General features: G+C 41.2%; 1 protein-coding gene across 3 annotated transcripts; it reads left to right on the plus strand.

Moving 5' to 3' along the window:
* On the plus strand, positions 1-27,695 carry SLC18B1 (solute carrier family 18 member B1). Of its 3 annotated transcripts, XM_032339482.1 has the most exons (14): positions 1-243; positions 1,406-1,545; positions 5,687-5,782; positions 6,476-6,549; positions 8,305-8,452; positions 12,245-12,401; positions 16,912-17,048; positions 19,448-19,549; positions 21,153-21,244; positions 22,591-22,686; positions 24,346-24,420; positions 26,112-26,205; positions 26,302-26,351; positions 26,699-27,695. In XM_032339482.1, exons 1-14 carry the CDS (start codon positions 201-203, stop codon positions 26,763-26,765), a joined length of 1,371 nt encoding a protein of 456 aa, XP_032195373.1. In that variant the 5' UTR covers positions 1-200; the 3' UTR covers positions 26,766-27,695. The 3 variants fall into 3 exon arrangements, with proteins under 3 accessions (XP_032195373.1, XP_032195374.1, XP_032195375.1); XM_032339483.1 differs by lacking the exon at positions 22,591-22,686; XM_032339484.1 differs by lacking the exons at positions 6,476-6,549; positions 8,305-8,452.
* The last annotated feature ends 156 nt before the right edge of the window (positions 27,696-27,851 follow it).

Below are 27,851 nucleotides of genomic sequence, written 5' to 3' on the forward strand. Positions count from 1 at the left end.
CCTCCGCCCCGCCTCCCCGAGCGTGTAGGTATCCTCCCCAGCTGCGGGCAGCTCCCGGCCCACCGCTGCCCGCGGAGAATCGGCGATGCCGGCGTCTGGCTGAGCAGGCGTCGCCAGCTTGTTGGCTCCTGTGAGGTCGAGTCCGAGGGCGTGGGCTTGGACCCCGGAGCAGCAGCGCGGGAGTACCGTGCGTCGCGCTCATGGACTCGTCGGGGGACCCGGAGGGCCCACGCCTCCCCAGAGGTGATCGAGAGCGGCGCGGACAGACACCCCTTGGTGGCGTGGGTCCTGTCGCCTTTATGGACGATTGAATTAATTTTCGCTTGGTTTGTTTCGGAAGGATTCGAAAAAGCAGGGGCCTGGCGAGGAGGGTGGGGGAGCGGGTCTTCGGGTTAGAGCCTCTCTCTCTCTCTGGAAGGGGTTAAAGTTCAGGGCCAGGGCGAGGTCTCTGAAGACTTTTCTCCTCTGTAGCGCTGCTCTTGTAAATATCCTGTCTTTGGGAATGCATTCAAATAAGTATGCCATTAGACAAAGGTAACGCATTACATTTGGAGCACCTACTGTGGCTCCCCCTTTTAACCTGCTCTCAGTTCCCTTCCTCATCTATTCCAGAAAGTTTTACAAAGATTCTTGAGACTTCCTCATCTTGCACAGATTTCCCCCCCCCCCCCCACTGCAGTGGCAACCTCTGAAACGTAGAGCAGACCAAGTAAAGTTTTCTTACTTAAATTTCCTTTTTCTCCAAGCCTTTGAATTTAAAAATGACTGATAGATTTGCTGAATATTTGAAACTGAGTAATTGACCAGTTATCTATAAAATTAAGTGAACAGTTAGCCCTGGAAATAAGTATTGAAATAATCAATGCAAAAGGCCAGTTATTAGTGTAAAATACGTATCGATTTATGGATTTGTGGGACTTGTTTTTCCAACAGCATACCATTGTATTCATTCGCCAATTGAATGCTGTAGTTTGTTTTCTCCTACTTACACGTCACTTGCCTTCAATACTACCCTAGAATGCTTACTGAACAGCTAACTTGACATGCTTAGAACACTTTGAGTCCATGTAACATATGAAGCTAGTAACTGGAGAAGTTACATTATAGTTTAGAGAGCAGTACCCTTTGGAGGGCTCTTGGTTGCCTCATCCTTCCTGAAGGAATTTACTAGAAGTGGAAGAAATAGTGAAGGCAAAACAGATCAGATGGTTTGATAAATTCTGCCCTGAAAATGATATGTTTTCGAAATGGGAGTGATGTATGAGTTTTGTGTTACATTTGATCAAATGTGCTATACTCAAAATAGCCCTTAACTGTGCAGATATTATCTTCAGCGTGCACAGAAGTGACTTTTGCGAACTTCAATCAGGAGTCCCAATTATATTGTAGCATGTTTGCATTTAAGGTGATGACCCTCCAGGAAATGCAAGAGAGACATCCAGACAGCTTTCAAGAGAACAGCTCTTTGTACTGATATCAGCAGCTTCCATTAACTTGGGTTCTATGATGTGCTATTCTATCCTTGGACCCTTTTTCCCCAAGGAGGTGAGACATTTTTCTATTTTTCTGAATTTTAATTTTTTAACAAGCACTTTGAATTATTTCATTCTGTGGTGTGTAAAATGTAAAAATCTGCATTTACTAAGGATGATGCATAGAACTTTAGTAAACAGAAAGACTTCTGATGGAATATTTGATACCAGAGAAAAAAATCCAGTCAGAGAGGAAACCCTCTTGGGAGATAACTCCCCTAAATATAACTGACCATCTGTGGATTACTTCTCTTACCATGTAGTTTGATAAATCTTTGTTTGGTTTCTGCATTGAAACAAGGGGGTGCTCTGAGTAATTGAAATTTTGGCATTATTACAAAAGGTCTGTGCTGAGACAGGAAGTTTATCTCCTGGAGTTTTTAACTTATTAATATTTTGGAATTAGGAAGACATGGTCCCATTAAATCCCCTTTCTTTAACTTGAATTTCTTACGGAATCTAGTAGCAATGGTTTGTGCCAATGAGGAATCCTTAAAGTGGCTAGTTCCTTCCAATCATTGCCTTTTATGTGGGTTTATGGTTCATGACAGACTCAAAGGGAATTAACTCGTAGAGAATCCCTTATCTGGAGGTGGGTGGGATGTAGCATGAAAGAAGGGTACTGGCTTTGTACTCTGCCCAAATCTTAGCTCTCATTGCACTCTCAGTTTTCTCATTGCCTTGATAACCTGGAGTCCTTCATTCTGTGTGTTACCAACGAGGATGGAAATGGCTTCTCTGCTAAAAGAACAATGTGACTTTGTACCTATGCAGTGCTTTTTAGTTTTCAATGGGCTTTCCCACACATTTATCCCATTTGGTCTCTGCAGCTACTGCATAAGGGAGTAGGAGAGTAGCGAGAATCTCATCATGTTGCCAATGAAGAGGAGACTCAGAAGTTCAGTGACTGGCCCAGTTTAGTTCTCTTTACTGAGTGGGAGTGGAAGGGTTAATGGTTTCCCACTCTAGGGTCTGTAGGCATTAGATGCATTAGGGCAGAAAAGAGATAAGACAATGTCCCTCTCTTGTCAATTCACTGGGAGTGGCAAAAGATGGAAAAAAAAAACACACAAAAAAGAGTTGCAGAGTACTTGGACACCGTTTACCAAAAGGCTCTTCAAATTGTTAAGAGACTCTAGGGAAAGGAATAGTTAATTTTGTCCTGTGTGCAGGTGGGGAGGGAGACAAAGGGATAGTACTGAAAGGGACTTCATGGGATAGACCCAAGGTAAATCTTGAGAAATGTAGTTCTCAAGGTGAACAACAGAGGCAGAGGTGTTGTAGGAAAGAAATAGGTTGGATAGTCATGGGATTAGCAAAATAAATAGCATGCTCTTGGGGAAAGCAGGCGACTTGATGTATCTTGGGCTTTGGCTGGAGGGAAATCCAACAGGAGGCAGCAGATCTGCAGAGGCAGGGGGAGCTAGAAGGCAAGGGTCCTTCCATGTAGGCCAAGGATGTCAGCGAGAAGTTATCAGGGATGTCTGATCAAGACAGAATAGCCTGATTAAGTTTGGGTTTCAGAAAATATAATGAGAGGTAGAGCCTCTGGAATTAGGGCAGAGAAGAACTAGAGTAACTGGAACGACAAGATAGTGGAGCGTTTCCTGGCTCAGTTGGAACTCAGAGCAGTATTAGCTTCCTCTTAGTGGAATCCAAAGGAAAACCAGACTACAGATTCATGGTTTTTAATTATTTTATTTATTTATTTTTTTTAAAGACTTTATTTGCTTGATAGAGCAGAGTAAGAGAGAGAGAGCACACGAGGTGGGGAGCAGTAGGCAGAGGGAGAAGTTGGCTCCCTGCTGAGCAGAGAGCCCAGTGTGGGACTTGATCCCAGGATCCTGAGATCATGACCTGAGCTGAAGGTAGATGCTTAACCAACTGAGCCACCCAGGAGCCCCTGTTTTCGTTGTTAATATTTTTTCCAATCTTTTTTAAAGAAATGGACATCGAGCTGATGTATGTTGTTACATTAGTTTCATGTCTGCAGCATAGCAATTAGACAATTCTATACATTACACCATGCTCACTGCAATGAATATAGTTACCAATTGTCACCTTTCAAAGCTGTTCAAGTATTATTGATGATATTCCTATGCTGCACTTTTAAGTTTTTGATTTACTTTTCTTGTTCAGGAGAGACGGCTGAAGGAAAGAAGACAGAGGAAGGGAGAAAGCATTCTAACTTTAAAAGGTCTAGATATAAAGAGCGGGCTCTTTCTTTTCATTTCTTATTAAAATAAAGCCTTGTGGTTGCCAAATGTATAGGCAAAACTTAACCTTTCCTCCTGCATGTATCCTTTCTATTACCTAGAGCTAATTAGACAAAGGAGAAACAGGACCCTTCTTATATTCTGGTGCAGGATTCCTATTTCTACTTACCCTTTTTCTGGCACCCTCCTTCTTTGTCACAGGACAACATGTGAACTAGAAATTGCTTTTAATAGCTATTCTTGGTTTTCTAATGTGAAGCAGCCTCCACATTCCAAAAGTGATATTTAGCTGCTGCCATAGAATGTGATTCTGAAATATCTGAAGTCACCATCCCATGTCCATGGTGAATGCGGGAACCTGCGCAACATGGAAACTGTCATGGCTGCCATGATGGTGTAACTTTTGCATGTCTGCCTCCTCTTTTATAAAATGGGGCCAGCTAAAAACGCACCCCTTACTCAGTTGTTGTAAGAAAGCATGTACAACAGCACTTAATAATGATCCTCATAGTGAGGGTCCAGTAAATAAATATTAGTTGCAAAGCCCATTATATCAATAATGCCAGACTCTAGGATGAAATACCAGATTGACTAAGCAAGGAACATGGATAATGTGACTTGACCAATGAATGTTCTTTCCATATCTTTTTTTTTTTTTAATATTTTATTTATTTATTTGACAGAGATCACAAGCAGGCAGAGGCAGAGAGGGGTAAGCAGGCTCCCCACTGAGCAGAGGGCCCGATGCGGGGCTCGATCCCAGGACCCTGAGGTCATGACCCGAGCCGAAGGCAGTGGCCTAACCCACTGAGCCACACAGGCGCCCCTCTTTCCATATCTTTATTGACTCCTTTGATGATATCTTCCCACTGAGGTACCTGTTTTAGTTTGCTAGTGCTGCCATAACAAATACCACAGATGGGGTGGCTTAAACAACAGAAATTTCTTGTCTAACAGTTCTGGAGGCTGGAAGTCTGGGAAGATGTTAGCAAGGTTGGTTCCTTATGAGGACTGTGAGGGAGGAATCTGTTCAGGCCTCTCTTCTTGGCTTATTTATTGCTGAGTTCTCATGCCACCTGTCTACTTTTGGTTTTATTGCCTGAGTTTTTGGTGTCTAATCCAAGAAGTCATTGCCAAGACCAACGTCAAGAAGCACCCTCCTTTGAGGAGTTTGACAGTTTCAGATCTTACATTTAAGTCATTCTGAGTTGATTTTGTGAGCGGGTGTAAGATAGAGGTCTGATTTCATTCTTTTGTTTGTGGATGTCTGGTCTCCTGAATGCCATTTGTTGAAGAGACTATCCTTTCTTCACTGTCTGTCCTTGACATCCTTGTGGAAGATCATTTGACCATAAGTGTGTGAGTTTATTGCTAGGCTTTCTAATCTATTCCATATGTTTGTCTATGCCAGTGTCATGCAGTTTTAATTACTTCAACTTGTTATTAATTAAGAGAATGCACATGCATGGGTGTGAGTGTGGGAAGGGGGAGGGTCAGGGGGAAAAGGAGAGAGAGAATCTTAAGCAGACTCTATGTCTAGCACAGAGCCCTGCTCCAGGGCTTGATCTCACGACCCGGAGATCATGATCCAAACTGAAATCAAGAGTCGGATGCTTAACATACTGAGCCACCTAAGCACCCCTGTAATTTATTTTGAAATCATGAAATGCGTTGCCTCCAGCTTTGTTTTTCTTTCTCAAGATTATAAAGCTAACAATTCTTCATGGGTGTGGTGAGTGAATAATTTTCATGTCAGAGACTGGGTCTTACTATAGTTTTCCTTCCTTCCCCATTCTGTTTATTTTTAAATGATAATCCTTGAAATTGCTACACAGATAAAGGTTACAAGAAAACAATGCCCTGATCTAATAGCTCCATCTTTCCACATGGATGAAAGTTTGTCTTGCAGACTTTGTTTCCTTTTCTCTTTCTTTAAAGGCTGAAAAGAAAGGAGTCAGCAATACAGTTACGGGTATGATCTTTGGATGTTACGCTTTGTTTGACTTGCTGGCATCTTTGGTGTTTGGAAAATATGTAAGTATTAAAATTCATATGAACACTTTCATTTTTATATGTTGTATAATGAATTATTCCACTATAAGTCTAGAATTTCCATTGATACAGACATAGCCATCATTATATTTTATGAATTATGCGAAGTGTTGATGGTTCCATTCTTTGGGTTGATTAATTTTTTCCCCAAGTTTTTATTTGAATTCCAGTTAGCTAACATCAGTGTAATATTAATTTTCAGGTGCACAGTATAGTGATTCAACACTTCCCATTAAACACCCAGTGCCCATCGCAACAAGTGCACTCCTTAATCTCATCACCTATTTCATCCATCTCCCCACCCACCTCCCTTCTGGTAACCATCAGTTTGTGCTCTATAGTTAAAAGTCTGTTTCTTGGTTTGTGTCTCTGTCTCTTTCTTTCCCTTTGCTTGTTTGTTTTGTTTCTCAAATTTCACATATGAGTGAGATCCTATGGTATTGGTCTTTCTCTGACTGAGTTATTTCACTTACCATAATGGGTTGATTGACTTTTCACTTCTTCCGTGTTTGCAAACAATGTATATTGCCATTCCATTAAAGAATTATTATAATCTTATATTAATTGTACATATATTGCCCAAACCTTGTATTTTCTGATGCAGAAGATGTGTTTATGTGGATGTGGACTTGTAACAGTCATCAATTTACTACTCTTCTCTGACATTTATTATAGCTTGTACAAATTGGAGCAAAATTTATGTTTGTAGCAGGAATGTTTGTCTCAGGAGGAGTTACAATTCTCTTTGGGTAAGTCATGTTCTGATATGTTTGGGAACTTGAACAGATTTCATAATTTATCTTCAATTTAAAATTTTAATGGATTCTTTAAATCACTCAGTACCATTGATTGCCTGCTTACAGCCGCACAAATAGCTGTTGGTGAAGGGAATTGGGTATTTAGAGGATAGGGCCAATGAAGGAAAGAGTCTTCTAAGGACTTGCCGTTAAGTGGTTTCTGAATCTATTCATCAGGGCTATGAGTGTGAGTGACAGAAACTTAACTCACTTTTCCAAGTCACACGATATGTTTTGGCTCAAGTGCCAAGTGCATTAAAGAGACAGCCAAAGCATATCAGGAGACAGATGTTAAAATAATGTCTTTGGAGATCTTTCTCAAGGTCCTGGTTTTGCTTTCCTCTTCTTATGCTTTGATCTTGGTCAAGGTGTCCCCTTGTCGTAGCAAGAGTTCTTCCGGCAGCTCCCATAGGAAGAATTCCTCAACAGCTTCCCACTTTTCCTGAGTTTCCGGTAGATTCTCAGAATGGAACCGCTGGCCTGATCTTGTTGGTGACCCATCCTTTTATCTGGGGCAGTGTACGGGAGGGGGACACTCTGATTGACCAGGCTTGAGTCATATGCTCCTTTTGGAATGGTTCCCTCCATTGCTGTTTCCAGGAAAAGAGAAAATAAGTACCAAAGGTAAAATAGCTACAGAAGTCTTAATGCAGGGGCGCTTGGGTGGCTCAGTGGGTTAAAGCCTCTGCCTTCTGCTCTGGTCGTGATCCCAGGGTCCTGGGATCGAGCCCCGCATCGCATTGGGCTCTCTGCTCAGGGGGAGCCTGTTTCCTCCCCTCTCTCTCTCTTTCTCTCTCTACCTGCCTCTCTGCCTACTTGTGATCTCTGTCTGTCAAATAAAAAACAAAAAAAAAAAACAAAAAACTTAATAGAAGTCTTAAGGCTTAGAGTCCTTACACCAGCAGTATGGTGGCAAATCATGTGAACGAGCCTACACAATTACTTGGGGAGTATAGTGGCATGAAAAGAGCATGGTAAGATGATGAAGTAAGGTCAGGAAGCCTTCATATCAACCAAGTGGGGTTTTTTTTTTTTTTGGTCCCCCCCCAACTTTTTTCCTTCTTTTTTTTTTTTCCTTTTTTTTTTTTTTTTTTGGCAGGGGGGTGGTCTTCTATTTTCTGCATTCCTTTTTTTGTTTGTTTGTTTGAAAATTTGAGTTCTGCCACTGAGGGGTACCTGAGACCAAGAAGTCTTTTTTTCATCTATGTTCTTAGCAGAGTGATTCTACATGTTTCAAAAACCGGATTTAGTATCACCTGCAGAGGACCAGTTACATCAGCATACAAGGTCAACGAAACTGTCATTATATGATGCAGATTGTTAACCAAAAAAAGAAATAATTGCCTTCTACTGAAAGTACAACAAAGCAAGTTTAAAAAATCATTTTTTTAAAGATTTTATTTATTTATTTTATATAGAGAGAGCTTACAAGTAGGCAGAGAGGGAGGCAGAGAGAGGGGGGAAGCAGGCTCCCTGCTGAGCAGATATCCGGATGCAGGGCTCCATCCCAGGATCCTGAGATCATGATCTGAGCCAAAGGCATAGGCCCAACCCACTGAGACAGCTAGGCACCCCCCAAAAATCATATTCTAAAGAGATTTATTATAAGAACTGTAGGTGAGATATGATCCTTTCAATGAGTCAAGATAAAAAGGAAAAACAATAAAAACCAGCCCGGTATTTGAGAATTGTCTTGTTCTTTTTTAGTGTATTGGATCAAGTTCCAGATGGACCGATATTTATTGCTATGTGTTTTCTAGTGAGAGTGGCAGATGCAGTCAGCTTTGCGGCAGCAATAACTGCGTCTTTTTCCATTCTCGTAAAGGCTTTTCCAAATAATGTGGCTACAGTGTTGGTATGTATTTCATATGTGTTTCCTATTTTCCTCTTAGAATTGGCGAAAATATTCACGTTTTCCAAGTTAACGCTTACTTTGAGATCTACTTTTTCCTATTTTCTGTGTGTTTTGGTTATCTTTTACCCCAGTTACTACTTCCAGCAGCAGGCTGTCAGCAAGTGTACCATCAGTCTTACTTAGGTCACTTCCTATGCTTATGATCTCCTGAAGGAGGTAAATGGGGTTCAAACTAAATATTCTTTTTTACCATTAAAAACAAAACAAACAAAACGAGCTCCCTGGTAGTATTTTGTTGTCTCTCTGTACTCAGACCGTGACGGAGCAACAGTGGACAGTTCCTTAGCAACCAGACACTTGATTTAAGCTTGAGGCCTTCCTCTACTTTTCCCAGATTCATGGAAGGAATCTTAGAGGGCTTGGAGTCCTTGTGTGCTCTCTTACTTTTCCCCAAATCCTGATTGACATACATTCCCCTATAGTAGCCGGACACCTAGTATTAGTGACAGACCAGATGTCTGTCCCAACTCTTGACTGCCTCCGACCCCAAGCAGGCTCTCTTACGGCTCTCTCCTCTGGACCCAGTCACTCTGGAAGGACCTGTGGTTTGCATATCAGACCAAATGCAGCCCTCAGAAGGAATCATTTTCCTTTAGACTTTAGGGCCTCCTCAGCCTAGTTCTAAGAAAGCCCTTATGTGGGTCGTCTGGGTGGCTCAGTGGTTTAAGCCTCTGCCTTCGGCTTAAGTCATGATCTCAGGGTCGTGATCTCAGGGTCCTGGGATCGAGCCCCGCATCGGGCTCTCTGCTCCGCAGGGAGCCTGCTCCCCCCTCCCCCCGCCTGCTGCTCTGCCTACTTGTGATCTCTCTGTCAAATTAAAAAAAGAAAAAAAAGGGGCGCCTGGGTGGCTCAGTGGTTTGGGCTGCTGCCTTCGGCTCGGGTCATGATCTCAGGGTCCTGGGATCGAGCCCCGCATCGGGCTCTCTGCTCCGCAGGAAGCCTGCTTCCCTCTTTCTCTCTCTCTCTCTCTCTGCCTGCCTCTCTGCCTACTTGTGATCTCTGTCTGTCAAATAAATAAATAAAATCTTTAAAAAAAAAAAAAAGAATGCCCTTATTTACCCATATTAATACTATAGTTTTGGTCATTAGTATTTTTGCTGTGTAGGTAATTATTTCTCCCCCCGCCTTTTTTTAAAGGTTTTATTTATTTATTTGAGAGAGAGAGAATGAGAGACAGAGAGAGCATGAGAAGAGGGAGAGCCAGAGGGAGAAGCAGACTTCCCGCCAAGCAGGGAGCCTGATGTGGGACTCAATCCTGGTACTCCAGGATTATGACCGAGCCAAAGGCAGTCACTTAACCAGTTGAGTCACCCAGGTGCCCATATTTCTTCCCACTTTTTATTGAATATCTATTTCTATAGCTAGCTGACTGTTCAGGCTCATTTTATGTTCTGTAGCCATATGGTAGGCAGTGATGTACATTTCCCAGAAACACATTTCTCAAAAACGGTTCAGAAGAACATGAGGCCCTTACAGGCTCTGTAAAACACTGTTCTGGGGGTAAAATGGAGTGTGCCTGTGCTGTCCTCCAACTTTCACTTGAGTGAGTGTATTAAGGCTCTGAGAAATCCTGTAGTAAAGATATTTTATTTAATTTTCCACAACTCAATTTGACTGTGGAACTACTTTTTGACTGTTAAAGAACTGCTCTTCTGTGGAACACTCTGGAAGGTGCCACCCAAGGAATTTCCTATGATAACAGCAATAGTCAGTGGGTTAAAGCCTCTGCCTTCAGTTCGGATCGTGATCCCGGGGTCCTGGGATCGAGCCCCGCGTCGGGCTCTCTGCTCAGCAGGGAGCCTGCTTTCCTTCCTCTCTCTCTGCCTGCCTCTCTGCCTACTTGTGATCTCTGTCTGTGAAATAAATTTGAAAAAAAAAAAAGGATCTGTAAAACAGTGATTTTCTGGTCAACAGGGGAAATTCATGTTGCCAACCCCCTTTCTATATAAAAATTACAGCCTAAAACTGACACAGCTAACTTGGTAGTCAATGTGGACAGCTTCTTTATGACGAAATGTAGAATTCCTATATTCTTACTGAAATTGAAAGTTACCAATGGACTACTTTTGTGTCCTCTGTGAGGTCTCAGGTTGCAAGGTTGCAAGCCACAATCTCTGCTTAGCACTGCCAAAGACTAGATTCGTTTAAAATGGTGCAATTTCTATAAGAGATTTTTAAGAGTAAAATATTTTCCTAGCACAGTTTTGTTTATTTTAATTTTTTTTAAAAGATTTTATTTATTTATTCGACAGGTAGAGATCACAAGTAGGCAGAGAGGCAGGCAGAGAGAGAGAGAGGAGGAAGCAGGCTCCCCGCTAAGCAGAGAGCCCGATGCGGGGCTCGATCCCAGGACCCTGGGATCACGACTGGAGCCGAAGGCAGAGGCTTTAACCCACTGAGCCACCCAGGCACCCCTGTTTATTTTAATTTTAACAAAAAATTTTATTTAGTACCCAATTCAGAAGTTGCCAAAGGAAATATAGAATAAAGTGAATATATTCTATATATTACTTTTCCTCACCTTCATGGACACACCTGGTGTCTAGGAATGCAGTCCCACATCAGTCTTCCTGGAGGCCACAGAGATTACAGGTTCTTTCTAAAATGATTGCATGTACGTATGAATGTGTTCGTGGGCGTGTGCGCGAACACACACGAAGGCATGCATGTGCGCACATATAGACAGGGCATATGTGATTCTTTCCCCTTTGTTTCCTTTACGCTAGTGGTAGGATACTTTCCACACTGTTTAGAGCCTTGTTGTTATACTAACAGTGAAATCACTTTGGAGGTCTTTCTGTGCCTATACATGATCTGTGCCTAGGCATGAAGACTTCCCTACTCTGGTTTCCCTTCAGTGGTAGTATGTAGTACTTCACTATATGGACGTAACATACATCCATGGTTTACTCAAAGTGTTGATGAGCGTTTAGATCATCTACATCTTTTGCTGGTACAGACAGTGCTACAAACACTTAAGTTTGTACGTATACCGTGTCACATCTTCACGACTGTGCCCCAAAATTAAATTCCCGGAATGGCATTCTGGGTCAGCGAGTATGTACCAGATTACCCTCCTGTGTTCATTCATTCACCAGCAGTGTACGCATGGGCTGCTTTCCTCACTTTCTTGGCAGCAGAGCATTTGATGGATGATTGGTAAAAACTGGTATCTTGTGGTTTAACCGTTTGCTTCTTTTGAAAGTGAGGATGGGCTTTCTTTTATATGCCTAAGAGCTACTTGTATTTTATGTGTCAACAGTCTACTTATAGCATTTGCTCATTTTCCTATTGGATTGTTCATTTTCCCCCATTGATTAGTATTAGCTGTCTTGATATATTTGGGGAAAGTAGTCTTTGGTCAGTATTTTTTCCCCTGTTCTTCATTTGTCTTTTGATGACTTAACCATCCATTGGTTTTCATATTTTTATGTAATCTGATTTGTGAATTTTTTCTTTTGTGTCTTGTGAGTTTTATATTGCAGTTAGAAAAATTTCCCAACCATAGGGATTAAAAAAAAAAAAAAAGCCTACCATATTTTATTTTTCTAGAATTTCTATGCTTTCAATATGTATATTTAAGTTTTTGGCTCATCTTGGGTTTGTATGGGTTTGTGTGTGTAAATTGTGAAGCGGATAGAATTTTTTTCAGATGGTGTCCATTAAATCTTTACTTGTTAATTCTTCAAACAAATTATATTGACTCAATTTTCTTTTTCCCCCCACTTTTAGGGAAGTCTTGAGATTTTTTCTGGACTGGGACTAGTTTTAGGGCCTCCTTTAGGTGGCTTCCTGTATCAGTCCTTTGGCTATGAGATGCCTTTTATTTTGCTGGGATGCATAGTTCTGCTGATGGTACCACTCAACATGTACATTTTACCTAATTATGGTAAGACTGCATTTATTACTCACTTTAAGAGTCTGAAATTTAAGTGTATTTATGCCTCTGTAGGAGGCCAATTTAACAAATACTCACTTTCATTTTATATAAGCAATAATAGATTTATGGCACACCCTAAAATAATTGATTCTCTTTTCAGAAATGTTACAAAAATTCAGTTTATATGAATTTCTATGTATTACAAATTGGTTCTGACCTTTAGAACTGTCAAATATTTAATTTCTCATCATAAAACATCACCCTGTGAAGTGCCCACCAGAGGTCTTCTTGGACTTAATTAAGTATTCTGAATGACAAGTTACCAAAGGCCACACTATCTTCTTGGAAGGCCGGTAGGCAGGAGAGCGGGGTCAGACCTTCTCCCCAGTTGTCCTCCCAACTGCCAGTGTGAGAACACACAGCCACATCGGGCAGTAATGGAGGACACCCTGGCTTCAAAACTTTATGCCACATAGGAGTCAACCTATTCTGTAATGGCTTCATGGACGTAGCTGGAAGGGTGACTATGAGGGACATGCCTGTGTCAGCACACTCAGGGAAGCACCAAGCTTGGTGTCCTCATCGTTCATTTCGAGTTCTTTCTCTACGGACTCTACGGAGTGACGTTTACCAGGCAAGGGCTATTTTTATTATAAGCAAGATTGCCTAGTAACATTGCTGGCATTTGACCTTTATCAGGTGATGAGGGGAGCCGAGCTAGAGAGTTAACTTGAAGGCTGGAGAGGAGAGAGCTAGAGAAAGTTTCTAGAGAAGAAGTACCCCCCTGAAATGCAAGGCGGTGCTTGTTTCTGCGCGTGACAGTGGTTTCTGTGGTCGAGCATCCTGGTCGCTTGGTTCACAGATGAACACTGGGCTGATAATCAAGAAACTGACACCAGGTCAGAGTCTCATGCAGTGGGAAAAACAGTTCTGTCAACCCTTTACCACACTGTAGAGGGAAAAAAGACTGCTTATTAATTCATGGTAGGACGGGTATTTAGAACTTCTGTGGTGAGGCACTAGACTGGCCTCCCCGCCTCTTTACTCCTGGAGTCCTGGCCTGCAATTTTTGTCTCCACCTTGCCCCCACCACGTGATGTCTTTTGCGGCCTTTTCTGACTGCCACCAGCCTATTTCCTTGACAGTTAGTTCTCTTCATTTCTGTTACTCCTCCATTAAAATCTCCAGCATTTTCACTGAACTTAACAAAATCCCTGTTAGCTATATTTTCGTGAACAAAAGGGTTTGGCAACGTTGCTGTTCATCTATGGGAATCTTCTGTTTAGACTGAATGGAAAAAAGCTGGTATTAAAAAAAACTCTGGGGGCGCCTGAGTGGCTCAGTGGGTTAAAGCGTCTCCCTTCTGCTCGGGTCACAATCCCAGGGTCCTGGGATCAAGTCCCACATCCGGCTCTCTGCTCAGCAGGGAGCCTGCTTCCTCTTCCTCCTCTCTCTCTCTGCCTGCCTCTCTGCCTACTTGTGATCTCTATCTGTCAAATAAATAAATAAAATTTAAAAAAAAAGAAACACCTCTGAGATTGATAATGTTAAGACTATAAATATAGGGACGCCTGGGTGGCTCAGTTGGTTAAGCCGCTGCCTTCGGCTCGGGTCATGATTCCAGGGTCCTGGGATCGAGTCCCGCATCGGGCTCCTTGCTCGGCGGGGAACCTGCTTCTCTCGCTGCCTCTGCTTGCCTCTCTGCCTGCTTGTGTGTACTCTCTCTCTCTATCTCTGGCAAATAAATAAAATCTTTAAAAAAAAAAAAAAAGAAAAGAAAAAAAGACTATAAATATAGATTAGGGGTTCCCGTGAAGGAGTACTTATTAAAATTAATGCTTTTGGAGAGCTTATGGATAGAAGTTAGAAAATGAAATTTTCTTTTATTTTGATGATATTGGCAGAATTTGGTGCCCTGTAAATTCTACCCCACTCCTTTACCTCCTTCTGGACTCACAGACAATGTGGTTCTAGCTTTGGGGGTTAAGAGTCAACTTTAGTCTCTCTCTCTCTCTCTTATCCTTTGTATCTGTTCACCAAGTCCTCTCTTCTGTACTGCTCTCATGAAATACTTCTAAAACAGTCATGGATGTGCCAATCCTTTTATTAAAAATCGCTATCTGTGAAATGTGAGCCATGAGGAGCTGTTATGAGAGTGCAGTAGAGGAGTCACATGGTCTGAAATCTCTCCCCTTCCCATCTTCTCTGATCCCTCCTTATCCTTCAGAACTTACTCTGTATTACCTCTTCTGGGAAGTCTTTCTGAACCTTCTCAGTCATCCAGCTAAATGCTGTGCAAGTAACACCTCTAACAGTGGCTTCCTGTGGCAGCATCATCAACCAGGGGGTCATGTCTCTCTAAAAGAATAAATCAGAATTGTGGGGAGCAGAGAGAGTACCCGAGTAGCTTGGGAAAGCTCCCCTGGTGATTCTGCCATGTGTCTCATGAAGCAGGTATCACGCTAGGTTTTTGTTGCTTGGCCTCCTGCCACAGTTTAATTAAACTCATTATGTGTTTGCTTCTTTGGACGCTCTTACGTATTCTCATTGTGATTTCTCATTTTTCCCTGCTTTGGATTTAGAGAAGGCAATCATTTCTGCCATAATAGTTTATCTTATACCAGAAATCCAATAATACCTTTTATATGCAAATAAATATAACCAATTAAAATGGATCTATAATTTATATGTCAATGGTGACTAATGAATCTCTTTAATAAACCATTCAAAGTCCACACCAAATGAAGTCTCTCCCTGCTGGCCCTGTTACCCCGAGCCACATGGCGGTGTTTGTCCTCTCTCTGAGTCTCACTGCATACCTTCTATAGTTGAGTGTCCTAGACTGTGCTCACATTTGGTTCACCATTGACTTTTTAGCTAATAAATAAGAAATTAACATCATGGTTTAACTTTATCCCTTGGATCTTGACCAAGTTCTAAATATAACACTCAAAATACTTGAACCATTCTTTGTGCTTTTTTTTTTTTGGTATTTTGCTCCGTACTGGATCCTTGTTCTCCAAGAATTAAGTAATGAACCATGACAGGTGTTTTTGGAGAAACAAGGATATGCAAGTGCTGATCTTCACCCTCAAGGAGCTTCCTTGTCCACACCTGGCCAATATCATCTCTGCCCCAGCACGTGGCTGCCTCCTGACCGGTCCCCTTGTCTCCATTCTCCACAAGGCCACAGAGAGGCTTCTTCAAACCACAGATCTGATTCCTACCCCTTATTTGGATTCCCTAGTGATTTCTCAGGCTTCTAAGCGTGTTTTCCAGAGTCTTGCACAAACCTGCTTCTGCAGTGTGATCTCTCTCCATGCTGCTGGTGTCCCCTATGCCCTTCTCCATCCACTAGCTTTGCCGCTCTTCATTTCTTCAAACACAGAATAGTTTTCCTGATTTTTGAGTCTTAGAAGGTGCCATACCTGGAATAATGTGCCTGGCTTATTTTTTCCTCATCCTTGGCTTCCTCATCTTAAGCTCATGCTTTGGGCATCAACTTAGATATCAGTACTTTCGGGAAGCCTTCTTTATACGGCTTTCCCTGTTTTTGTTTGTTTCTTTAAGGTCATCCTCTCATAGGCTCTGAAAGGTTCCCTCCTAATTACATCCTAGCTCTCTCCTCTCCTTCCTGTAACTTCTTTGTGAGGTCAGGGCTTGGCTCTGTCTTTTTTGCCTTTATCTGCCCAGCATTTTGCAAAGATTTTGCTCAGTAAATTAAAAGGATGATAGGAAAATCACCAAACAATAGTAAACAATAATAAAAAAATGTAGTTTAGGTGCTAAAAGTTATGGTAGATTCCAGAAGTGCGGTAGGAAACAGAGAAAGGTAAAATTTGTGGGCCAGAACCAGACCTTACGGAGTGGATAGAATTTGAAAAATTAGCAGGAGAAAAAGAAAGGAGTCAGAGCATGTGACTGGAGGCTTGGAAATAACCATTCTTGTTGCTAGGAACAGTGAAGAAGCTGAGTTCCTGCAAGGGGATACTGGAACTGAGCTCAGCATAGTTGACTTGAGGTCCAGTGTAATTTATGTGTGATTCAGTAGCACAGCTCTCAATCTGGTGTTTTCTTTGCCTTCAGAAAAAAAAAATTTTCTTGTGCTCTTTGGTGAACGTAGATTCCTTCTCAGCATACACATTGTTCCTTAATAAAGCTTCTGGCTTTTCCCCTGCACCAAATCTAACTTTATATATTCTCCGTCCCGTCTGGGGAAGGCTTCACTTGCTTCTCAGTTATAACCTATAACCGAAGACCCTCTCTTTTCCTCACACTCTGCTTCCAGTTGATTCTTCATGAATCTGAGAAACTGTTTTTAAGAAAACTCAATTGTGGCTCCTAGGTTTGAATAATTTATATGCAATATAGATAATAGGTAATTTTAAGCAAACTCAGAGGTGCAGTTATTTTGATTACCAAATAAAGGTGGCCTTACCAATTTTACTTTTCAAGATAGGTTGACATTGTGAACTATTCTGATTTTTTTTTTTTTCCTTCTTCAAATTTTTACCCAAAGACTCTGATCCAGGCAAACACTCGTTCTGGAAACTGATCACTCTACCCAAGGTCGCGCTCATAGCCTTCGTCATCAACTCGCTCAGCTCATGTTTTGGCTTCCTTGATCCTACTCTTTCTCTCTTTGTTCTGGAGAAGGTAGGTAGCCTGATTGTCAAAGAGTTCTGCACTGTAGAAGGTGGGTGTGTTTGCTTGCTCTTGGGTTCTGCTTTGTGGAATGAGCTCTGAGTGGCTGTGAGAACTGCACAGGGTGAGAACTGCACCCACGGGTAGCCTGTACCTTCCCTTGACTGGGGATCTGATTCAGGATGAACGAAAGAAGCTTTTCACTAAGTGGCCCGAATACTGGTCTCCTTTTCAAGGTCTTGTTCGAGTCATCACAGATCTGGCTACTTAACAAGGATACTTTCCTCTACTTGTTTGAATTCCAATGAGACATTTGGGGTACTCTGTAGCTCATTTGATGTTCTTCTGTAACGATCCCTTCTGGGTCCACTTACTTTTTAGGCTATTACATACATGCAATGAAATGACTATGGAATATATTAATCTGGGATGGTAGAGAGGAATCATGAGTCTCTCTCAATTTTTTTTTTTTTTTTGAGTGTTGGAAAATAAATGTTGAATTTAAAAGTTGGATGTTGTAGAAATTTTCTCTTAGTTATTTCTGGAAAAGAGATTATTAATAATGTGATAAAGTACACTACTAAGTCTGGTAGTTAATTATACTGAAGAATTAATATGTGTTTATAAAGGCAGAACTCGAATTGCATCCCACACTGACTATATGTGACATTTGGGAATTCAAAAAGCGCAGTTACCAGACACACAGTTCCTCGAAGTCACTAGAGACAGTTTTGGGTATGTGAGATACCAAAAAGATAAACATGGAGACTGATTTTAGTGCCTGACCCAACGTTTAGGAAATAATATAGTATCTTGCTTGAGCATCTGTGAGGTAATAAGAAACATATTTTGTGTTTATGATGACACATGCCATTCGTGTCATCAACAGTGTATCTCTTCAAGAGTCATTTTTCTATCCTCTGAAGAATTTCTGCCTGAACAAGAGGAAAATATTGTAACCAATCTGTGGTAAATCCAAGTTGCTCAAGTGTATTTTATCAGAAATCTTTATAAATATTATTTTCCAAATACATTTGTTAGATATATCTTTACATTTTCCTATTTTTTCTATCAAAAGATTTTTATCCTGTTTCCCTTCTTCTGACTTCTCACTAGCTGTTTGAACTGGCAGCTTACTGTCCTGTCATTTGTCACCTAGCCTTTTAGGGTAGGATATTACCACCCTGTCTCCCCCAGTTATAAAAATCAGAAGACACCGCTGACTTTTTTTCTTCCTACTAGTATCTTTTTTTTTTTTTTTAAGATTTTTATTTATGTATTTGACAGTGAGAGCAAGAGAGCATAAGCAGGCAGAGCAGCAGAGGGAGAAGCAGGCTCCCCACTGAGCAGGGAGCCCGATGTAGAGCTCGATTCCAGGACCTTGGGATCATGACCTGAGCCCAAGGCAGTTGCTTAACCAACTGAGCCAGCCACGTGCCCCCTTCATACTAGTATCTTCAAAGGACTAGTTTGTTATAAAAACTGTTGAAACATATATGGACTCATATATAAATCTCATGAGCTTGCTTAAGAAAATTAGTTAAGGGAATTAAGGAAAACAGGAACAACTCAGTGAACCAAAAAAGATGTTTATATCATGCTAATAACAGTATCAGGGTTGTGTGGTAGCTTACTGTTTTAAAAGCCTTTTGTAATGCATCACACCATCAATTCTTTAATTAGATATTAACAGCCCTTTGAAATAAATGGGATAAATGTTATTCTCAGTGTTTTTTACACCAGTGCATTTTAGTCTGTGGGCAGTCAGCATCACTTGGTGGCTTTTTAGAAATGCAAATTCTTAGGGCACCTGGGTGGCTCAGAAGGTTAGGTGTCCCACTCTTGCAGCTCAGGTCTTGATCTCAGGGTCCTGAGTTCAAGCCCCATGTTGGGCTCCATGCTGGGTGTGGAGCCTACTTAAAAGGTAAGAAATGCAAATTCTCTGGCCCCATCCCATACCTTTTGAATCAGAAATTTTAGAACTGAAGTCTAAGAACCTCTTTTTTTTTTTTTTTAATCCCTTAAATCAAGGCATGTTAACACTTGTTTCCAACTAAGAACCTCTTCAAAGTACTCTGGGTAGTTCTCTAATGCACACTAAAGTTTTTGAAGCTCTGGTTTACATGTAAAAAATGTTAATGATTCATAGAAGCAAAATTATATGTTCAAAATCAAATGCTACAGAGCAAGACATTTAGGACTTTTGACCTCTGGTTAGGTTTTTTTCTTTCCCTTAGAGAGAAAAAGGAGCCTATTGACACAAGTCAGTCAAAATCAGGAAAGATGCTTAGTGGTAGGTAGTAGTGGGCTCATGATAGATACCAAGAACTGAAGAGGTGGCTAGAAAAGATTTATGTTTATTTTAAAAATGACTTAATAACATAACTCTAATATGAAATTTTTTTTTACAGTTTAATTTACCAGCCGGTTATGTGGGACTGGTATTCCTGGGCTTGGCCCTATCCTACTCCATTTCTTCACCATTGTTTGGTCTGCTGAGTGATAAAATACCAGTACGTACACTGAATCTTCATTTAATAATCGCTTTTGTATATTTAGCCCAGTGGCTTTCCAGCTGTACTTCTGGAACTCTAGAGGTCCATTGATTAGAATTGATAATCAATTAAAAATTTTTCAGCTAATTAATATATAATTGAGAAATAAAATGGTAAGATATTTAAAGTGTACACCATGGTGATTTGGGATCTGAATACATTGTGAAAGGGTGCCTTCCATGGGTTAATTAATAGCCCATCACCTGAATATTATCTTTTTTTTTTTTTTAAAGAGAGTACAGTTTATTTATTTTTTTTTAAAGATTTTATTTATTTACTTGACAGAGAGAGATCACAAGTAGGCAGAGAGGCAGGCAGAGAGAGAGAAGAGGAAGCAGGCTCCCTGCCGAGCAGAGAGCCCGATGCGGGACTCGATCCCAGGACCCTGAGATCATGACCTGAGCTGAAGGCAGCGGCTCAACCCACTGAGCCACCCAGGCACCCTGAATATTATCTTTTAATTTTTTTTTTTTGAGGGGACGAGAATATTTAAATTCTACTGTATTCAATTTTTGGAGTCGATGGCGAGGTTCCAGTGTCTTCCAACCTGTCACTCTGAGAAAATTCACTTTTAATTGCTTCTTCTGAAGGAAAATGGGGTCTGCACTGAAGCTGTTGACAAACTATTAGATTTGACTTTTTAAAGGAAAAAAGTCCCTTGATGCAAAATAACATGGATTGGCCTTAAAAATTGGGGCAGAGTCAAAGAAGTAGTTAGGACTAGGGAAGATTGAGTGGAGACAATTCAGGTTTTCTGTGGGAATGAAGGGATTGGCTACATAAATACACATTGGTTGTCCTGTGGCCATATAAATATACATTGGTTGTCCTGTGGCCATCCGGGTAGAAAATCCCTTCTGTTCTCCTTTGCCTAGGTCTAAACCATTCAGTTCAGATGATTGGTATACAGTGCTAGTAAGTACTGATAGCCAAATCTCCAGCTTCTGTGATTTTAGTGCTTACTTATATATTTATTTATTTATTTAGCATTTCCCCTCCTCATTAAGCTTACATAAATATTTATCAAGACTTAACTTACATGGACATTGCTAGGTAATCTGAATGACAAAAAGCAAGGTTCTTAAACAATATTTGGAGCTCAGTTTTAAGACCCTCTTCTCTCACTGAGCAGATACTTTGCCTCTAGAATTTTCTGCCTGTGCTCAAGTAGTTTAAAAGGAATAATTCTGTTGGGTACTTTTAAAATAATGTGAATATGTATTGCATCTACCAGGTGGTTCCTTGTGGGAACTGCTTTTTAAATTGTTATTTTTTGAATTGTTCATCATGTGCAAAATCTATAATATGCTCCCTTCCCAAGGAATCCTTTTCCTAGGAAACTAGGGGTATATTGTCCTTGCTTTTCTGTTTATTATCTACCTATTTTCTCTTAAATGTAAAGTTTTGTTTTCTTCAGTGTATTTAGATCTTATTCATGTCATGGCTTGTATTCTTCAATGTTTTTTTTTGTTTGTTTGTTTTGTGTTTTTTTTGCATATGCTTTCTTTATGGAGGAACTTTACCTCTTAGAGTTTTTTTGGACTCTCATTCTCTTTACCAGCATCTGAGGAAATGGTTTCTGGTCTGGGGAAACATCATCACGGCAGTATGCTACATGCTCTTAGGCCCCATCCCAATCTTGCACATTAAAAGGTAATGTTTTTCCTTTTTGTATATTTTTGGCTGAATAGCATTAAGAATTATTAAAGAAATTTTTGGTGGGATGAGGGCACAGCTTCATATTTTGAACTTTAGTACTTCAATAAATACCTTGATTTAGGACTCCAGTGAATTGTTTGTTAGACTGGCAGTATTTTACATTGGTAGGAGCTAGCCAAAAGAAATGCCTAAAATCTATATCGAGTGAGGAGAAAAGCTTCTCCCTTTGCATTTTAATTGCACGCTTGTTTGTACTTTATTTTAAAAATAGTGTTTGTTGCTACCTACTTTTAGCTGATAGTTCTTACAATATGTTTTTGTTTTATCTCTTCCTTCTTGAGGCTTAAGACTGGGATAAAATCTTTCTTTTGTTTCTGTCTCATTCTTAGCACATAGTAGCTGCTCATTAGAGCTTTTTTTTTTTTTTAAGATTTTATTTGTTTATTTGACAGACAGAGATCACAAGTAGACAGAGAGGCAGGCAGAGAGAGAGAGAGGGAAGTAGGGTTCTTGCTGAGCAGAGAGCCCGATGCGGGACTCGATCCCAGGACCCTGAGATCATGATCTGAGGGGAAGGCAGCGGCTTAACCCACTGAGCCACCCAGGCGCCCATCATTAGAGCTTCTTAAATGTAATTTACTTGCTGAAATACAGGGACCTTAGAGGTTTTCAGGTAGTCCTGGGATAAAGCGTGACAGGGAACAAGTAAGCATTTCAGGGTCCTTCAGACTTGGGTTTACATCCAGCCTATGCCATTTACTAGATACGGGAACCCCGGCAAATCGTTTAGCTTTCAAGAGCCTTGGTTTTCTTATCTGATCATAGTGTGTGCTGCTTGGTAGGATAATGCTGCAAGGATTCAGTGGGGAAATGGATATTAAGTAAATGGCACAATGTGGGAAGTGGAACAAAATTAGTTTCCTGTCTCTTCCTTTACCACTTCCCTTCTAGGCCATTTTTTTCCCAGTCAATTGAATTTGAAAACCCAAGTGATTGAAGGAGCGACATGAACATTTAGCCAATTTTGGCAAATTAGATACAGTGATAATCTCTTATCATGTTGACTCCTGGCATGGGATATGTATGACCGAAGAAATTGAGATATCGTGGTGAATTGATATCCACCCCCACCCCCTCCACCCCCCCACCCCCCCACCCCCGCTGTAAGGGTGCTGTCACTGAAAGAAGTGGGATAAAATGGCAATGAGGCAGACTAGTCACAATCATCTGTGAAACAAGCCGCTCTGGGATTCAGCCTGCCCTCCCTACTAGGAGGCTTTGTGCCTGTCCACGTGCTAATGTTGCTTGGTTTTGTTTCTTTCTCTAAAACCCTTTTGCAGTCAGCTCTGGCTGCTGGTGCTCATCCTGGTCCTGAACGGTGTCTCTGCTGGAATGAGCATAATTCCAACCATCCCAGAGATCCTCAGTTGTGCCTAGTAAGTCCCTTCTGTGCTTGAGAAGCCAGGTCGTGAATAGTAGGGAGCGTCACACGCTTTCTTGAATTTCTCAGTGTTCTAGGATGTTGGAGTTTTTTTTCAGAAGACCAAATCTTGATGATTTTATGTCACACAATATTGTGCTATAAATAGTGTATGCCATACTATAGATGACAATCTATGGTAATGTTAACACAGTGATAGGTCGCATGAGCTATGGGTAGAGCTGTGGGTAGAGGCTTGGCTTGGTTTATGCCTAGAAACCCACAGAATTTTGAAAAGCCAGACCACAATGGAAAGGCCTCAGCATTGTTTCCTCCTCATGGAGAAGGTCCCCACAAGGGCATATGATCACCAGGTAAAATGATTCTAGTACCATTTCCAGTGTGTTGGGGGCTTGTGGCGGGGGGGGGGGCGGGGGGGGGGGTCTCACACCTCCTAGCAGCTCTCCAGAACCAGTTAGGTGTCCTGCAGTGCAACTGGATTCTGACGCTATCTACCTGAAGAGAAGGTCACATGCTGAGGTGAAGGGCTCCGTCCTGCAGATGGCCGTGTGATGCGGCTGCTAATTCCAAGTCCAGGTTGTTAAATGTTCTTCTGACTGGCCTGTAAATCAGAGGTTCCCATGAAAACTTCCTAAGTTCAATTCATTTGCTAGAGTGATTCACACAGCTCAGGAAACCAGTGTACTCATTAGAATTTACTGGTTTATTACGAAAGAGATTAAAGGATGTGAATCAACAGCCAGATGAAAAGACATGCAGGGTAAAGTCCTGATCAAAGGAGCTTCTGTCCTTGTTGGGTTTGGGGTCCTGCACACTGGCATATGGAAGGGTTCTGGTTCACCAACCTGGAAACTCTCTCACCCTGTCCTTTTGGGGTTTTAGGGACATATCATACATATGCACAGTTGATTATATCGATGGCCATTGGCCATGGAGTCAACCTCTAGCCCCTCTCCCCTCCTCAAAGGTGGGGGCTTCCAGGAGTGGGATGGAAGGTTCTAACCCTCTAATCACATGCTTGGCTCTCTTGGCTAACCAGCCCCTAAGGCTCACCTTATTAACATGACCAAAGGCACTTGAAATTGCTTCCCTCACTTAAGAAATTCCAAGGGTGTTGGGGTGGCTGTATGCCAGAAACAGGAGGAAGACCAAATATATATTTCTTATTATAAATCCTAGTATCACAGTAGGCATTTGTCACCGGGCCACCAGTCTTTTGTTTAGGAAGCATGATGAGAACAGCAAGGGAGCAAGGAGAAGAATGTGAGCTCTGTTGGCTCAAGTCAACTATTAGCTAAGCAGTAAGGAGCTGCCTCTGGGTTTCCTAAAAGTTTCCCGTTACTCTCTTTGCACGTTCATCTCATTTTAAGAATTTCTTCGTTAGTTATGTTTTTATGAGACTTCATGCAAATGGGTCATGACTCGATATCATGCTTTATATATGCAATAAAATTATTTTTAGAAAACCATGGAGTCAACATAAATATAAAAATTCCTTCACACTGGATTAGCTTTTCATCTTAGAAATGGAGTGTTCTGTCTGTTGGTTTTGTTCAGATCATTTCTGGTCTATTTTAACTTATCTGTCACATACTATTTGCTTTCTTCGTGTAGGTTTCCCTTTTCATACAAATCTGTTCTTCTGTCTCTGCAGTGAAAATGGCTTTGAGGAGGGATTAAGTACCGTGGGACTCGTGTCAGGTCTCTCCAGCGCAATGTGGTCAGTTGGGTGAGTAGCCCTTTCATTTATACCCGTCAGATGGAAAATGCTATCTCCACTTCCATGAAGAAATTGACACCGAGAAGTCCAATAAGCTGCCGAAAGGCACCTCATTCATTTAGACCAGAGATGGAGTCTTAACCCACACGCTCTGCCTCTAAGATCAGTGGTTTTACCAGCAGGTTTTTTTTTTTTTTAAGATTTTTTATTTATTTATTTGACAGAGAGACATCACAAGTAGGCAGAGAGGCAGGCAGAGAGAGAGAGAGGAGGAAGCAGGCTCCCTGCTGAGCAGAGAGCCCGATGTAGGGCTCGATCCCAGGACCCTGAGATCATGACCTGAGCTGAAGGCAGAGGCTTTAACCCACTGAGCCACCCAGGCGCCCCCGTTCTGTCTTTTTTAAAAGTGATCTTTCCAAGTTCCTCTAACAGGAGCATGTCTCAAGTTTTAAAAATGTCTTCATTTCTTCATTCACTCTTCTATTTTTGACTCTTTGCTATCCCGAGGGATGACTATGCACTGACACTGTAGTGTATCTCAATAAATGTATACCTAATTAAGTTCTTTTCAATACGAATACTGAGAAGAATAGAGAGAATAATATAAAGATTCTTTTTTTTTTTTTAAAGATTTTATTTATTTATTTGACAGAGAGAGATCACAAGTAGGCAGAGAGGCAGGCAGAGAGAGGGGGAAGCAGGCTCCCTGCTGAGCAGAGAGCGAAGGCAGCGGCTTAATCCACTGAGCCACCCAGGCGCCCCTATAAAGATTCTTTTGAGGGTGCGTCTCCTTTTTAACATTCTTGTGTAAGGTACCAGTTTTTTAGAAGCAGTTACTGTAATTTTAGAATTGTTTAAAATTTGTGAACGTCGTCATTATCAGATATAATTTTTTTTTTAATATTTTATTTATTTATTTGACAGACAGAGATCACAGGTAGGCAGAGAGGCAGGCAGAGAGAGAGGAGGAAGCAGGCTCCCTCCTGAGCAGAGAGCCGGATGCGGGGCTCTATCCCAAGACCCTGGGATCATGACCTGAGCCGAAGGCAGAGGCTTTAACCCACTGAGCCACCCAGGTGCCCCTATAATTTTTTTTTAAAGATTTTATTTATTTATTTGACAGACAGAGACCACAAGTAGGCAGAGAGGCAGGCAGAGAGAGGGGGAAGCAGGCTCCCTGCTGAGCAGAGAGCCCAATGTGGGGTTCGATCCCAGGACTCTGGGATCAGGACCTGAGCCGAAGGCAGAGGCTTTAACCCACTGAGCCACCCAGGCACCCCAAGATATAACTGTTTTCTCACACCCAGTGCTCTGTCCAGGAATTGGCTTTTGTCTTTAGTACTTACAGTTTCAATTTATTTATGTATTTATTAGGATTTTATTTATTTATTTATTTATCAGAGAGAGAGAGAGAGAGAGAGAGCACATGCACACACAAGCAGGGGGAGCAGTAGGCAGGGGGAGAAGCAGGCTTCCTGCCCAGCAAGGAGCCTGATGCTGGACTCTATCCCAGAAGCCTGGGATCATGACCTGAGCTGAAGGCAGACGCTTAACTGACTGAGTCACCCAGACACCCCCTTACAGTTCCAATTTAATGAAGATGGATGGTCGAGGGATTGTGCTGCCTTTAGGAAGTAATTTTTTTTTTTAATTTTTTTTTTTAAACACTATTTAATACTCTTTCTCCTTTTCATTGTTAGTGCTTTTATAGGACCGACACTGGGTGGATTTCTGTATGAGAAAATTGGTTTTGAGTGGGCAGCTGCTGTCCAAGGTCTTTGGGCTCTGACAAGTGTGAGTCATCAGTCTTTCGTTTTCATCCTCCTTGCATTTGTGGAGATGTGTGACTTGGAGACTTGACATTAACCCGTTTCTTTAATTGTGTTCAAGGGACTAACGATGGGCTTGTTTTATCTGTGGGAGCACTCACGGAGAAGAAGGTATGGTCAACTCTTGAGCTTTTTTTTCCCCTTTTTTTTTTGTTTGTTTTAAAACATCTTTAATGAAAAATCCTTTCATGTTTGAGCAAGATTTATATCAATTAAAATCTTAATGTTCTCTAAGTTTGAATTTTTTTTTCCCCTTTTAAAGTCTGCCTGTGGAAGTGGAAAAAAAAATAACCATTCTGTATCCATTCTTCCAGTCAGCAGATTTCTGGGCACCCAAAGCCTTATTACTTGATAGATGCATTTAGGGGGAAAAGTAGAGATGTCGGTACTGGGGTTGTTTTTTTTTTTTTTTTAAGATGAGAAATATTGAGGTTCTCCTCTTTTTTCTTTCAATGCAGATCTAAACTCCAAAATATTCTGGGCACGGAGGAGGAACGGACTTCCCTCTTACCTAATGAAATCTAGCCTTAAGAATCCTGGCTCAATACCCACTGGGAGATGGGTGCTCCTGGCCTTGAACATCAGAGTTAAAGCGGTTTTCTTAATATTACACACAAACCTCCATGGACTGCATACCAGCATCCTGACGGTCTCAACGTATTTTTGGATAATCCTGTGTTGGGCTGTCCTAAAAATCTGGCCTGCTAGACCAGCCATATTTGCAACATTAAGTATGAGAAGAGCAGTTGAAAATCAGCAAAAGTTTGTGTTTTGAGGTGATCCAACCCGGCCTTGAAGGGATTATCGACTCTAAGTCTCCTGTTTCCTTTGTTTACTTTTTAAGTGCACTAATTCTGTGAATCTACCTTTTGTTTATTAACAGGGAAATAAATGAATTCATTTGATATGCTTAAAAGTAATATAAAGATTACATAAAATGTATAGAATAACTGTGAAATCAGTTTTTAAAAGGCATGCTGTCTCTCTGTCCTAAGATTTTTGTTCTCGTTCAAAAGGCATAATTCTTGCCTCCCATCATGCCAAAACTCTCAGCTCTTGTAGAAGTTTTGTTTGTGTAAGAGGCATAACATTAGACTTCCATTTATGTAACATACTTTGAATTAGGATCTGGATTTATAAACCGTGCTTAGTATAACATTATCCATTTCCCTAATCTCCCTATTACAATTCTACCAGCTGTTTTGATTTTGTTTTTATTTTTGTTTTTTAACATATTTCTGATAGATGTATTCCATTCCCAGAGCAAGTGAGTCCATAGGACTGTTTCTTGTATTCTAGGGAACGGGTTCATCTGATTTCGTGTGAAATCCATGCTGTTGCTTAAAATGAGTGAATCTCTCTGTGTCATTCTCATACCTCCTGATGTGTTTTCCTGCTGTAGTAGACACATTTACACTTCAAAAATAAATAAATAAATAAATGGTTTTATCTATATATTAATTTTTAAATATCTATGGAATGACTTCTCTGAACTGACCCCTCTGGGAGGCACTAGGAATTAAGCTGTGATCCAAATAAACAATCTCTGCTTTTATGGAACTTAGATTCCAGTGGAATAGACAAACCGTAAATAAATACCAGGCTCTCCCA

This window comes from Mustela erminea, chromosome 4, assembly GCF_009829155.1.
Source record: "Mustela erminea isolate mMusErm1 chromosome 4, mMusErm1.Pri, whole genome shotgun sequence".
Classification (NCBI taxonomy): domain Eukaryota; kingdom Metazoa; phylum Chordata; class Mammalia; order Carnivora; family Mustelidae; genus Mustela; species Mustela erminea.